Source organism: Nothoprocta perdicaria, unplaced genomic scaffold (assembly GCF_003342845.1).
Source record: "Nothoprocta perdicaria isolate Ctin4 unplaced genomic scaffold, notPer1 scaffold_314, whole genome shotgun sequence".
Classification (NCBI taxonomy): domain Eukaryota; kingdom Metazoa; phylum Chordata; class Aves; order Tinamiformes; family Tinamidae; genus Nothoprocta; species Nothoprocta perdicaria.
Genome location: NW_020455549.1, coordinates 8477 through 22631, shown reverse-complemented (window position 1 = coordinate 22631; position 14155 = coordinate 8477). Strand labels below are relative to the sequence as shown.

The 14155-nt window shown below is 60.2% G+C and overlaps 1 protein-coding gene across 2 annotated transcripts; it reads left to right on the top strand.

Annotated features, from left to right (window-relative positions):
- The first annotated feature begins 4686 nt into the window (after window positions 1-4686).
- RACGAP1 (Rac GTPase activating protein 1) lies at window positions 4687-11810 on the top strand. 2 transcript variants are annotated; one of them, XM_026042797.1, is made up of 17 exons: window positions 4687-4713; window positions 5581-5671; window positions 6125-6327; window positions 6673-6809; window positions 7041-7110; window positions 7331-7384; window positions 7851-7928; window positions 8049-8163; window positions 8351-8481; window positions 8967-9131; window positions 9538-9633; window positions 9837-10035; window positions 10641-10746; window positions 10888-11020; window positions 11123-11243; window positions 11415-11523; window positions 11643-11810. In XM_026042797.1, the coding sequence occupies exons 2-17, from the start codon at window positions 5587-5589 to the stop codon at window positions 11716-11718; spliced, it is 1878 nt and encodes a 625-aa protein (XP_025898582.1). In that variant the 5' UTR covers window positions 4687-4713; window positions 5581-5586; the 3' UTR covers window positions 11719-11810. The 2 variants fall into 2 exon arrangements, with proteins under 2 accessions (XP_025898582.1, XP_025898583.1); XM_026042798.1 differs by lacking the exon at window positions 4687-4713 and adding an exon at window positions 4901-4909.
- The last annotated feature ends 2345 nt before the right edge of the window (window positions 11811-14155 follow it).

The following is a 14155-nucleotide window of genomic DNA, read 5'->3' as shown; positions in this document are numbered from 1 at the left end:
GGAGGAGGAGGAGGAGGAGGAGGAGGAGGGGGAGGGAGGCGGAGGAGCCGCGCGCGCCGGCGGCTGGTGCTGCTGGTGCACGGGGATGAGGCGGGGGTGCGCGTGCCGCTCGGGCCCGCTCCCGTTCCCGCTCCCGTTCCCGCTCCCGTTCCCGCTCCCGTTCCCGTGCCGCCGCTGCCAGCAGCCGGCACCGGGGCCGGCGGGAGCACGGGCACCAACCTCAGCCCCCGCTCGCCTCCGCACTTGTCCTGAAGCTGCTCCCGAGGGGTGTCCGGGCTGGCAGCCCCGCGAAGCGGCGGCTTTGCCGGAGGTGCTGCCTCGGGCACCGCGATTCGGCACCCGGCACGCGGAGCCACGCGTTGCTCCAAGGAGCGATGAGGGAGGGCCGGGGTTGTCCCAGCACCAGCCACCAGCCCGGCCRTGTCCCCACCGCGGCCTCTGCGGGACTCGCTCTGCTCCCAGCACGAGGCTGGGGGATGAGGCTGGGAATGACGGGGAGGGAGAGGCTCAAGGAGGGGACGGGGGGAAACCCAGAGCCCCTCACCTCCGCGCCACCCCATCCCACCGGACAGGGATTCCAAGGAAAAGCAGTGCCATCAACTCCCACTTCCCGATTCCAAGTTGCTTSGGCAGCACCCGAATACTTGTGCCCCAAATACCCCGGCACAAGGAAGCTCCCACAGGCTCCCCTGGCTTTCCTGGTCCCCATTTGGGGACAAAGCGCAAGGTGGTGGCATCTCGGGGGGCTTTTAACCCTTCCCAGCCCAGAGCAAGGGCCTCGGGGGCCAGGCAAGCRCAGGGCATCCCCTGGCCGGGTTAGCCGCATCCCAACGGGATCCCGACGGGATCTCYGGGCGCAGATGTGCTCTCCGGAGGCCTCCGCTTGTTAAAAGGACAAGCTGTAATAAAGGAGCGGTTAATGAAGCCAGGAAAGCTTTTCCGCGCCGGAGTTGGAGGCACTAATATCGCTGCGCTCTGCGTGGGTGAGGAATTAGACAAGAGTTCCTCYGTGCTCACGGGGTTCTTTCCTCCCCCCTATTCATCTTCCTCAACAATTATCTTTTATTTTGATCCGGTTCTATTTAAACCAGCCGGAGCGCGCTCAGGGACGCCGGGGCTGCGGGGCTCGGCACAAAGGGGCCTTGGGCTCGCCGGGACGTTTGCCCCCTGGAATATTTCCCCCGGCTCTGCTTTCCGCATGGCCCCGCACCGCGAATCCCATGCAACGCCGCTGCCAAGAGGGCCTCGCTTGTGGGATCCTGCATCCTGCTTGTCCAGGATGGATGCGATCCAAGGCCGTTGGCTGTGGATCTGGGGATCCGACRGTTGAGAGAAACAAAACACAGGGCAGAGACCCGACGAGATCGTTTCACGGGTGGCCCCGCGGCCGAAGTTCCCTCGGCTACTGTCTCCAGGCGATGCCCCCGGCTCCAAAGCCGCTCCCGGGGGCCGGGGCCCATCCCGCGCCGTTCCCGGCGCTTCCCGCACGCAGCAGCGCGCGGCAGCGGGAGGGTTAACGGTGCCGGCTCCGCACGGCGCCGGCGGGAGCAGCCGGCAAAGGCATCAAAGCGACGCCAGGATCGCGCCGCTGCTCTGCGGCCTTCCCGGCTCCGCCGCGCTGCTCCRGCAGGGATTGCGCTGGGCGGGAAGCAGCGCCCGGATCAGCCTTCCCCCCCAGCCTCCTGGCGACTTYGTAAAGCAAAAATCCACTTAATTCACGATATCCATCAATCTTCCCCAGCCGGCGCGGGGGCACCTACATCCGCCCATCCGCTAACGTGCCGCAGCGGCGCYGGCTCCGGATTCCCCGCTTTGAGGGTGGCTTGATCGCTATCGCTCCTAAATCCGTAAGGAAATGTCATGGGAAGCGCTACAAATAACCCCGATCACCCGCAGCCTCCTGGCGCTCGTCCCTGCGGAGAGCAAGCGGCGGCGCACGCCATCCCCATCCCGGGCGCTCCCGGTCCGAACGGCTCCGGAAAACCAGCCCCGGGGAAGCCATGGGGAAGCGGGGTGCGAGGGGCAGCGCCCGCGGGCTGGAGCGAGCGGAGGGGTTAGCGGGATGCGGGCGGCCGCGGCGCGGAGCGGCGCGCGGGCCCTTATCGGCGCCGGCTGCCCGCGCGCGCGCGCCCGCTTTATCTCCGCTCCCAGCCTGTAATTCAGCCCCAATATCAGAGCGAGCCGGGAGATTAATTTTCTCCGTTTTGTATGGCAAAGGGAGCGGGGGGGGCGTGCTCCGCGCTCCCAGCCGCTTAATCCGCCGAATATTTATCGGGGGTGGAAGGATCCCCGGATCCAGCTGGCCAGACCCTGGGGGCTGCTTGTTTTGGGGGGAATGAGGGAAATGCCGATTCTTCCCTTTCATCTGAGGAAGCCCAGGGGTTTGGGCAAGAACTTCGCAAAAACCCCGGCGGCTTCTCGAGTATTTGGGAGACGACAACTGTGTTGATGAAAAAAAATGGATATCCCCCCTTGAATTTAAGGCGGAAAACATCCCTGGGGCTCCTGTTTTGCAGTCTCCTCCCAGAGCGGAGGCTCCGGCTTCACTGAGATCCCAAATATCTGCCCACAAAGCTCCTTTGTCCCCGTGCTCCCGCCACAAAAGGTCATTGATCAGGCATTAAAAGCCAGTGGAAAGCACCAGAAAGACTCCTGTTGTTTGGGAAGGAGCTCGGGGGCTCCAYAGGAGAATCCAAGGGCCTCCCGGAGCCGGCTCTCTGCTCCGGAGCCGGAGGAGCAGGGATAATCCAGGATGCTCGGAGCGCCCGGAGCGGCTGTCGCCCAAAGGCAAGAGCGTGATGCCACCTGCCGGCACCGGTGCCAGCGATCCCACCGCTTCCCGCTTCCCGCTTCCCACCTCCCRGGGCTGCCGGAGCTTCCTCTCGCTCCAGCATCTCCGCATCTCCGAGCCCACGGGCAGAAAAAGCACCCAAAAAATCTCTCCTGCTTTCCTGTTTCCCCCTCTGTCTTGAAGTTTTGCAGGGAACAGTCCCCAAAACGGCTGCCTTACGGCTGGAGAACTCGGGTTTGGRATTAAAGGATGTTAAAAGAAAAGGATTTTCCCCCCTCCCTGAGCATGAAGCTGCACTGAGGGGGTTGCGATTCCCCATTGTGCTGTCCCAGGCTCAATTCCCTGTGGAAGCTCCCGCTCTCCGGCTCCGGCGCGGAGCGTCTCCGGTGTAAGGGACGGACGGGATCAAGATGGATGGCGGGGAGGAAGATGCAAGGAGGAAGATGGAGGCAGTGGGAGGAAARCGAGGAGCATCCCTGCTGCCTGCGCGGCCCCACTGCTTCCGCCAGGAATCGCCGGAATCGGGGAATTAGCATAAATTCTATTAGCGGTTTCACAAAGGACACATTCCGAGGCTTCTCCCGCTCTCAGCCTTGACCTAAGGGACAAAATTTGGGTTGAAAACATATCTCCCCGGGTCACTGCATGGCAGGGGGTGGCCACCCAAAAATAGAGGCGACCACCACYGTGTCAACAAGGGGGGCAACACAAAACACTCCAAAAATGGGCCAAATACACGTAATTTTGGCCATTTCTACCAGGAAGCCTCATCCCTGCATGCTCTTTGGAGGCTTTTTACCATCGGTGGTGAATTAATTGCTATTAATTTGCTATGGGCAGGCGGCACAACCCACGCGGAGCTGCTCCGGCCAGCGAGCGCCCGCTCCCGCTCCGCGATTTGGAGYGTTTAGTTCCGCTCTCTAATTGCTAATCTCCGTTCCTCAATTACCCGCCGTTTCGCCTCCGATTTTGGAGATTAACCTGCCTTGTGGACACGATTCGGCTCCCCGAAACGGCCTCGTTCAGGGCTGGGAAAGAGCAAATGTCCACGAGGGGAAGAGCTGCAAAACACCTGAAATGTTATTTTTTTTTGCAGCTGGGCAGCTGTCCAAAACAAAAATTTCAAGGAAAAATTGCTGGCAGTGGCATTTTTCCGAAGTGGGAGCACTTAATAAGGGGCCTCAGCTGCGTGTGAATAGGTTCCTGGAAGGTTTTGTGTTTTGTGAATGGGAATGGACGGAAAATGGAGGTTTTCCTCCTATTCCAGGAAGTCAGATCCATAAATTTCTCTCCTCCTTGAGGGCCGAAATTTGTGCGTCATTGTTGCGGTGTTTTGTGCTTGTTGATGGCCCGGCTGAGAGGACTCAAGACCCACAGCCAGTGCATTTGATTAGAAGYGAAGGTAATTTGGGAAAAATGATGGTTTTTAATATCTGAGAGGCGCTTGGGGAGCTTTGGAGGGCTGGAAGGGGCCCATCACCTCCCACATATTGTATGGGRGTTATTGACTTCTGGGCCTGGGCCGGGGCTTGGGGACAAGCCCCAAAGAAGCCAACAAAGACGGGGAGAGGAGGGGACACGATTTTGGGGTAATCTGGGGCCTTTCAGCATCCCCCACCTGCTCCGTTGCCAAGCAACGCAGGCCGGGGGSCCGAAGTAAAGATGGCGCCGGAGCGTCTTCACCACGCGGCCGTTGGGGCGCTGTCCGCCCTCGCGCGAGGGSAGGGAGCGGAGGAGACCGTGCCCTCAGCAGACATGGCGGCGGCCCGCCTTCGGGCCGGCTGCGCGCAGAGCCAATAGACGGCCGAGAGGGTGGGGCAGCGGCCTGTGATTGGCCGGCCGCGGGGATTCAAACCCGAGTGCGGGGCGGTTGCGCCGGGCGGTTGCGTCTGGCGGGAGCGCGCGCCGGGTCGGCGCCTCAGGTGAGCGGCTGAGGGGGAGGCCTCGGAGCCGCCGGGCTCGGGGAGCCGCCGCGCTCGGAGCCGCCGGGCTCGGGGAGCCGCCGCGCTCGGARCCGCCSSKCTCGGAGCCGCGGCCTCGGGGAGCCGCCCGGGCGGTTCATGCGGGCGGGTGGGCAGCAGGGCCCGGGGCGCAGCCCCATCCCGGAGCCCCCGCAAGGTGAGCGGTACGTGAGGGCCTCGGGACCCCTCGGGGCTCCCCCGGTGCCCTCCTGCTCCTTATGCCTTGCCCTGTGCCTCCAAAGCCCCTGTTATCCAGCCCCCCGTGCGCCCCGGCCGCCTCTTGCTCGGGAAAAATCCTTCCCGAGGCCTTCTCCCTCCATTGCCTCCCATGCTGGAGGAAAACATGCTGACTGCCCTGAATTTCAAACGCTGTTTGCTCTGGGAGCCGCAACTTGGCGTGCAGCTAAATTTAAAACTGTATTAGAACTCCCCAGAATGTTGCACCTATTTTTATCTTAGGATGCTCCAAAACCTTGYGGGTTTTAGTGGCCTACATAGTGCCAAGTTGCTCGTAGCCCGGGTGTGAGTTGTGTTCTGCAGCCTTCCAGAAAGGAAATCGTCTCGGGGGGCTGAGCCCCTGTAATTTACTGCAGGTTATTTGAAGCAATGAAACTGTGAGCTAGGCTGTGTCTTTATATTGCTGTTCTCTTCTATACGCGTGAGTTTGGCTATATCTTGATTAAAACATAGCTCCTGTGTTTGTGTATCTGCCAAAACTTGGTTTTTTGTTTGTTAGTTCTAAAGCTGGCTCATCCTTGGGATGCGAAGCTCTGCTCGAAGGGGGTGAGCAAGGGTTGGGCTGGTTGTTTAGATCTCCTTCCTTGGCAGGCGAAGATGGAGACCTCGGTGCTGAATCTGCGGAATCTGTTTGACCAGCTCGTGTGCCAGGTCGACGTCCTGAGTGAACGGAACGAGTATCGTAAGTGAGCCTGTAAATACACAACGAGTATCTGCTGTGAGCCTATAAATACCCGAGCAGCGGTGGCTGCTGCTGCAGAGCCCTGGCTGAAGCTGGGGGCAGCTGCATCTGTGTGGGGGCTTGCTTTTTTCCTCCTGTTGTCCCCAAATATAGGGCTTTGGGCTGAACTTTTGGGCAGGGCCGTGCTCTGCTCCCTGATTTCCTGCAGGGTCTCGTGTGTCCCAGCCCTCCTGGTTGATGAAGGGCTCGGTCTGTGCTCTTGGTTGAACGTCTGCGCTCTAGGTGTCCACCCAGGTGGACAGCTACAAGCGAGCACTAGTTCACTAGTGTTTGACAGGCCAGCTCGCCCACTTTCCCTATCCAGGATGGGATACGTCACTAGATATCAGCTCTCGGCGAGCAGGGCTGCGGAGTCTGCTCTGTTTGCTAAAGACCGAGCTGTTTTCTCCCCAGAATTCGCTCAGTTAGCGAGGAACTTTGAAGAGTTTCGGAAAAAATCCCAGAAAACGGAGCATGAGCTTGCCAAGTACAAGGATCTCCTAATGAAGACGGAAACGGAGCGCAACGCGTTGGAGGTGAAGCTGAAACACGCCCGCAACCAAGTGGACGTGGAGATCAAGCGGAGGCAAAAGGCTGAAGTGGACTGCGAGAAGCTGGTGAGGGATTCTTTATTACCAGCTGGCTCATTAGGCTGCCGAGAGCTAGTGGTTAATTTGCACTGCCCTGGAGAAAAGGGCTGCTGCTCATAAGAACTTTTTTTTAATCCGGCTTGGCTCTCTGTAGTGGCCTTTTCCTTTGACCTGGAAAAAGGGCCAGCGGCCGCTGTTTGCGGCGGAGCTGCTGGTTCCTGAGCGCAGGCTGCTGTCGCTTTGGGCCATTAACGCTCCCCTGGGAAGGGCTATCAGCTCAGTGTCTCGCGCACTCGAGATGAGTTCAAACAGTAAGTTAARTTGAATGGGAGTCTGCACCGTGGCAGCTTCTGATCCCACCTGCCTCCACAGGAGCGCCAAATGCAGCTGATCCGAGATCTGCTCATGTGTGATGTGACCGGCAGCATCCAGCTCAGCGAGGAGCAGAAGTCTGCGCTCGCCTTCCTGAACAGGCCCCAGGTCTCCGCAGGGAGCTCRGGGAACAAGAGGTAGGCAGGGGAGCGTCTTGTCGCGAGTAACAGCCCTCCAGCTCTTGGACAGCTGCGATCCTGCTGACGCTGCGCTCCTATGAGCAGCGCTTCACTCCCTATTCCACTTTGAAATAGGGCTCTTATGAGTCRGTAAGATTGTTCTGGAACCACAGCTTCCTGAAAGCCTCACTGATACGTGTTTCTTTTAACTTTGATTTTTATTTGCTATCTTTTTCTCCCTCCTTTTAGGCTGTCTACAATTGATGAATCTGGCTCAATTTTGTCAGACATCAGCTTTGACAAGACTGATGAGTCACTGGTAATGTAACGCCACCACGYTCTGAAGTTTTTTCTCAACTAGAAAACCTGAAGGGTGTGGGTAATCTCCGGGGAAGTGGTGTTTAGAGCACTCTGGGATTAAGCTGATGTTGCTGATCTGCATTTCTTTGGAGTGCTGCTGGCTAAAACACAATGAAAGCCTTGGTCAGAGGCTGTGTGATATTTACCTTGAGCTAAACAGTGCTGTGCCTTTCCCACAGGACTGGGACTCCTCTGTGGTGAAATCGGTGAGGCTGAAGAAGAGAGAAAAGCGGGTATGTTCAGTCCTTGCCTTCAGACGGCTTCCATTGTTCGCCTTGGGTGCCGCAGCGTCACCATCTGTCATCTAACAGCCCCTGTGTCGGCTCCTGAGCTGCTAAGGGCAAGGCAGCTTCAAATGGAGCAGCTGCGGGGGTTTAGGTTCAGAGTTCATTCTGATCTCGCTCATCTGCTGAAAGCGACTGCGGTGGAGGTCTAAGTGTCTTGTTCTGGTTTGGCTCGCAGCTGGCAAGCAAGTGCTTCAAGACAATTAGCCGCTACCAGATTTGGGGGGGAATTATCATACTCTCTTTCTGTTCACACTCAATGGCACTTGCCCACTGAGAGTGGTGTAACGGATCACGATAGGGGTGGGTGAGGAAGGGCAGGAGTTACARCAACGTTCGGTCCTCGCAGCAGCAGAGTTTAGTGCTAAACTGATAACGCGCCTGTCCCGTTGACAAAAATGCYGCATCTTTTCAGCGCTCCTCCCGGCAGTTCATTGAAGGCCCCCCCGGACCCCTGAAGAAAACACGATCAATTGGCTCCACGGTGGAGCAGGTAYGGTGGGCTCAAACCCTTGGTCCTCTTGCTTGCCCCTTTCCAGGACCAACAAGTAGGAAAATCCTTGTCCCGCCATCGTACGTGTCGCTGGCACTAACTGCGGGCTCCTGGTTGCAGGGAAATGAGTCCATAGTGGCAAAGACGACTCTCACCGTCCCCAGTGATGGTGGCCCCATTGAAGCCGTCTCCACTATCCAGACGGTGCCTTACAACCTCAGGAACCAGAGGAAGGGTAGGTGCCCCGTTTGCCGCTTGTCCCAGCTCTAGAGCAGCTGGTGAGAGGGCCGTGAGATAATCTGCAATATTACAGGAACTTTTGCTGCTCCTTAGGCAGCTGCTTTTAAATTATAGGGTCTTTTCTTGGAAGCAAAGGTTCCCCAGGGGAGTGATTCTGTTCCGAAGGTGTCCATCTCTTCCAGATACCCTCCAGCCTTGGAGCAGCAACTCCAGCTTGGGCAGCAGGCAGCTGCAGGCCAAGTCGGAGAGCGATGGCTCCAGCACTCCGCAGGGCACGGGCGGCGTGAGGCTGCACGAGTTCGTCTCAAAAACGGTAGGTCTGCGGGCAGGAGGAGCTGGAGAGCGGGGACACAATCGCCTCCCATCAGCCTTGCTTGTTGATTAATCAAAGGCTCTGTCGGATACAGACCCGGAGCGTGGGCAATATCCYGGCCCTCCTGTGAGCTTGTGGGAGGCCACAGTTGCAGTTTGGGTCCTGGCACGTGCGTGTGTCTACCCTGTGAGACCCGGTCCTGCCGCTGGGGAGGTCTGGCTGCCCCTGAGGGATGCCCCAGCCCGCTGGAGCATGCAGTTCCCAACCCAGCTCCCGGGAAGTGAGGCTGTGATGGCTGGAAACAGACTTAATGAGCAAGATTCCCCCAAACGGGGCTCCTGAACCAGGGGTTGGCGCCTGATAATGTCCGAGTCCATATTGACTGTAACCTGCCTGGATCAGGGAGTGTGTTATCCTGCCCAGCTCTCCGCTTCCTCCGGAGCGGCTGTGCTGCATTAATCTCTTCCTGGTCTCTGTATTGCTAGGTTATCAAACCAGAATCGTGTGTTCCCTGCGGAAAGCGGATCAAGTTTGGAAAACTGTCTCTAAAATGCAGAGACTGCCGCGTGGTGACTCACCCGGAGTGTCGGGACCGCTGTCCCCTTCCCTGCATCCCCATCTTGGCAGGCACTCCCGTCCGGATCGGGGAGGTGAGGCCCCGGCGAGCTCGGAACAGGGCAGTTGTGGCAGCGAAACGCCTGCCTGGCGTCTGGCTAGAGCACGCCTGAGCTCCCAGCTTCCTGCGGGAGAGCTCCCGTTGCTCGGAGCCACGTAGTAAATCCACAAATGACCTTGTAAAAGTATCCTTGAAAAGCAAGGATTTGCTTGGGGGAAGTGGGCGCCTTGTGCAGGAGGGTGTTGAGCGGGGTGAGCAGCGGCTCTGGGCAGGCACTGCTGCACCGGGCTAATGGCTGTTAAGTGCTTCTCCCTTCCTGGCTTGTGAAGAAGAAGCAGGGATTCCTGAGCCGAGATGCCAGGGTGAATTCCTGGGAGAGCGTTTTCTGTGTCTTGAAGGCTAAATATCAATTTTATTTTCTCCTCCCTTCTGCCTCCTAGGGGACCTTGATGGACTTTGTCCCTACTACTCATCCAATGATCCCTTCCATCATAGTGCACTGCGTTAATGAGATTGAACAGCGAGGGCTGCGTGAGGTAAAAGCAGGATGAGGAGTGACGCGGTGCTAATGGAAGGGTGGTGGTGTCAGGGAAACAAATTAACCCCCGGACTCCTTATTTACGGAGYGCGCAGCGTGCTCGGCGCTGGCTGGGCAGCGCTGCCCGCGCCGAGCGTTGCGGAGCAGAGGCCTCCTGCTGCTGTCAATGCTCTGCTCCAAGCAGCGCTGCTTGTGTCGCAGACGGGCCTCTACCGCGTGTCTGGCTGCGACAAGACCGTGAAGGAGCTGAAGGAGAAGTTCCTGAGGGCCAAGAGCGTGCCTTTGCTCAGCAAAGTGGACGACATCCACGCCATCTGCGGCCTTCTGAAGGACTTCCTGCGCAACCTGAAGGAACCCTTGCTCACCTTCCGCTTAAACAAGACCTTTATGGAAGCTGCAGGTGAGGAGGAGCGAGGCCAAAGGGCATCTCTACCGCTGGGCTCGGTGGTCACGGGCTCCTCTGACAGCCCAGGGCGCTCGCTGCTCCGTTGCCCTCTTGCTCACGGCCGCCCTCGTGATGAGGTGCGTGCTAGAAAGGCCTCGCTCCTGCCGCGCTGCTTCAAGGGACCACGTAGCTCTAGGTGTTGAGTTGCTCCCTCCACAAACCCGCGACAGCTGCCCCGCGAGGCGCTCCTGGTGCTGCCCTCAGCTCCCCTTCTGTGCTGGGAGCTGCCGTGTTCCCACGGCTCGGCAGCCCCCTCGCACAACACCCGCGCAGCAGGCCAGAGGCTGGCACAGTCCTGTGCGACCCCCAAAGACTACGGGGAGCAGCGCGTGGGGGCAGCAGGAGCCTCAAAGCGTTAACCGTTAGGTAATAAATCAGTGACTGGGGCCAGGGCGGCTGTTGCGAAGAGGAAGGAGGCAAGTTCTAGGGCTATGGAGCTGTTGGAAGGGCCTGTGCTGGGCTGCYGTGTTCCTTGGTCCTGCGGCCAGTGCAGGGCACTGTGCCAGTTGTGCCCCTGCCACTACCTTCATCTACTCTGTTTTTTTTTCCTTTTCTTTCAGAAATCTCTGATGATGACAACAGCATTGCCGCTATGTACCAAGCGATCGGGGAGCTCCCGCAGGCCAACAGGGACACTCTGGCTTTCCTCATGATCCATCTGCAGAGGTGAGTGCAGGTGGTCACCAGTGCCTCCTCRGGGAGGTGACAGTTACTGGTTTGTGTTCTGGACCTGCCTGCCCTSAACTGGGCAGGCTGGGGGGGTGTTYGTGTAAAAAGAAAGAACGACCTCCTGCCCCTCTCATCCAGAGTGGCTCAGAGCCCCGAGACCAAAATGGACATTGCCAACTTGGCCAAAGTCTTTGGCCCCACAATCGTCGCCCACGCRGTGCCCGACCCCGACCCGCTGACGATCCTGCAGGACACGAAGCGGCAGCCCAAGGTAGGATGGCGGGACCTGGGCACAACATCCCTGTTAATAACTCGGCCCAGGGCCCCGGGGCTGCGCCCGTCCCTCGCTGCCCGAGCCCTGCCGTCGCCGCAGGTGGTGGAGCGGCTGCTGCTGCTGCCCCTGGAGTACTGGAGCCAGTTCATGGTGGCGGAGCAGGAGAACGTCATCGAGAACACGGCCGCCTTCTCCGCTCCCCAGACGCCCGACTTCAAAGGTACCAGCTGCCTCTTGCTGCAATAAATGGCCTTCAATTAGCGCTGCCTCCGAAGGGGAAATCCGCCCTTCCTGGCGGCGCTCGGAGGAAGCGCAGCGGGGCAGGAGGTGCCAGCCCGCCCCAGCCGTGGGGCAGGGCTCGGTGCCCCCTCGCTCACGCCTGTCCCCACAGTGAGCATCCTGGGCCCCCTCACCACCCCCGAGCACCAGCTCTCCAAGACGCCCTCGTCCAGCTCCCTGTCCCAGAGGGTCCGCTCCACCTTCGGCAGAACCACCCCCAAGTAAGTGGGGCCGGGGGAGGCGTGGGGGGCCGGGTGGGCGCAGGCCCAGGAGAGCAGACCGGGCCGCAAAAAGCTGCCCTGCGCTTTCTCCCTGGTAACTTCTGCTTCTCTTGAACTAGATTTGGGAGCAAAAGCAGCTCCGCCACCCAGCTCAGCCGCCAAGGCCACTTCTTTGCCTCCCCGGTGCTGAAGTGAAGYGGAGCGGAGCCTGCAGCGTTGCTTTTAACTTTGCACAGCGCGAGGCCGGGCTGCCGTCGCGCCGCRCGGCCGCCTCCTCGCGGGCTCTGCGGCGCTCTTGCGGTGCGCTCTCCTCTAGCCCTGTCCTTGGCGGCTGTACTCGCACACCATTTTAGTAAAGAAACCCACCCCGGCCTCGTGCCCGCCTTCAGCTGCTTCTGCCCCCTCTTATGGAGCTGCCGCCTCTTGCCAGCCTCCTCCGTGGAGGCAGCGGCCCCGGAGCACCCCGGGCACCCGGAGCTCCTCGTGCAGGGACCGGCTCCAGGGCAGAGCTGGGCTGGGCTGGGGGCCGCCCTGGCGCTGGGCAGGGAGCTAATGGGCACCAAGGGGGTCTGGGCCGGAGGAAAGCTGCCCTGGTACCCCTGCCACCCCCTACTGCCCCCGGGCTTTAGCAGGGCCTGGGCGCTGGTGCTGCTGCCCGGCCCCCCCGGCCCTGGGGTGCAGCGGGACCTGGGGGTGGGTATCGGTGCCTGTTTCCCTGGCCCGGGGTGCAGCGGGACCCGGGGGTGGGTACTGGTGCCCGTCCCGCCTGGCCCCGGGGTGCAGCGGCACCCGGGGGTGGGTACCGGTGCCTGTCCCTCCTGGCCCCGGGGTGCAGCGGGACCCGGGGGTGGGTACCGGTGCCCGTCCTGCCTGGCCCTGGGTGCAGCGGGACCCGGGGGTGGGTACCGGTGCCCGTCCCGCCTGGCCCCGGGGTGCAGCGGCACCCGGGGGTGGGTACCGGTGCCCGTCCTGCCTGGCCCCGGGGTGCAGCGGGACCCGGGGGTGGGTACCGGTGCCCGTCCCTCCTGGCCCCGGGGTGCAGCGGGACCCGGGGGCCGGTGCTCCCGCCCGGATGGGCGCGCAGGGCGGGCGCCGCGGCGGCTCCAGCCCCAGGGCGTTTTCTCACCTCGAGGTGCGAGGCCGGCGCGCGGGCCGGATATGGCACCGTGCTCCACCCCGCTCTGCGCCGCGCGGGGTCCTGCYGGGCGCTGCCCGGCACCCTCCGCTCTCAGAGCCAGCGCCCGGAGCCGTCGCCGTGGCCGAGGGGCCGCGGGGGCAGCGCGGGGAGCAGCCCCCAGCCCGGGGGGCACCCGGCAGGGCCTGCGCCCTGCCCTGTGCCCGCTGCGGGGACACGATGCGGGGTGAGTGGGGAGCTGCAGCGGGGCCTGGCGTGTGTGTCTGTGTACATGTGTGTTTGCATGTGGGTATCCATGTATGTATGTGTGCCTGTGTGTATGCATGTGTCTGCACATGTGTATGTGCATGTGTCTGCACATGTGTGCATGTGTCTGCATCCATGTGCACATGTGTCTACATGTGTCTGTGCGTGTGTGTATCTAGGTGCTTGCATGTCTGCACATGTGTGTGTCTATGTGTATCCATGTGCACACGTGTCTACACATGTGTCTGCATGTGTGTATCTAGGTGCTTGCATGTCTGCATATGTGTGTGTCTGTATGTGTATCCATGTGTACATGTGTGTCTGTGCATATGTGTATCTAGGTGCTTGCATGTCTGCATATGTGTGTGTCTGTATGTATATCCATGTGCACATATGTCTACACATGTGTCTGTATGTGTGTATCTAGGTGCTTGCATGTCTGCATGTGTGTGTCTATGTGTATCCGTGTGCACATGTGTGTGCAGAGGCAGCTCCAGCTGCTGGGGCGGGCAGGTGTGTGAGGAGACACGTGCAGGGGCAGGCACATGTATGTCTGAGTGCATGCATGTGGGTGTGCACACGTGCAGGGCTGGTTCACGCAGGGATACACACGTGTGAGCTGCACGTGTGCAGGAGGGCGCAAGTGTGCGGGGGCACGCACATGCCGGGGTGCCTGCGTGCAAGGGTGCAYGCAGGAGAGGGTGCACACATTGCAGCGAGTAGCGCTGCAGCACATGCATGTAGGGYCTGTGCCCCAGAGCTCTGTGCACACACGTGTGCTGCGGTGTGCATGCAAACACGTGTGTGCTAGGATGTGTTTTGTGGGTGTGCACATGTATCCGTGTGCTGGGGTGTGTGTGCATGTATGTTGTGTGGGGGTGTGTGCACATACCATGTACCAGGGTGTGTRTTCCCGTGTGTGCACATGTGTCAGGGTGCCTGTGCACACATGTTCCTATGCTGGGGTGCACGTGTGTCTATGTGCTGGAGTACACGTGCATGTGTGTTCTGTAGGGTTCATGTGTGCATGTGTCGTGTTGGGGTGTGAGTGCACAGGGGTTGTGTTTCAGAACATGTGTGCACGTGTCTTCCTGTGCTGGGCTGTGTATGCACACATGTTGTGTGCTGGGGTGTGTGTGCACATGAGTCATGTTCCAGGGCACGTGTGCATGTGTGTTCCGTAGGGTGCATGTGTGCACACATGTTCATGTGTTGGGAAATGTGTGTGCACATGGGTTGTGTTCCAGGGCA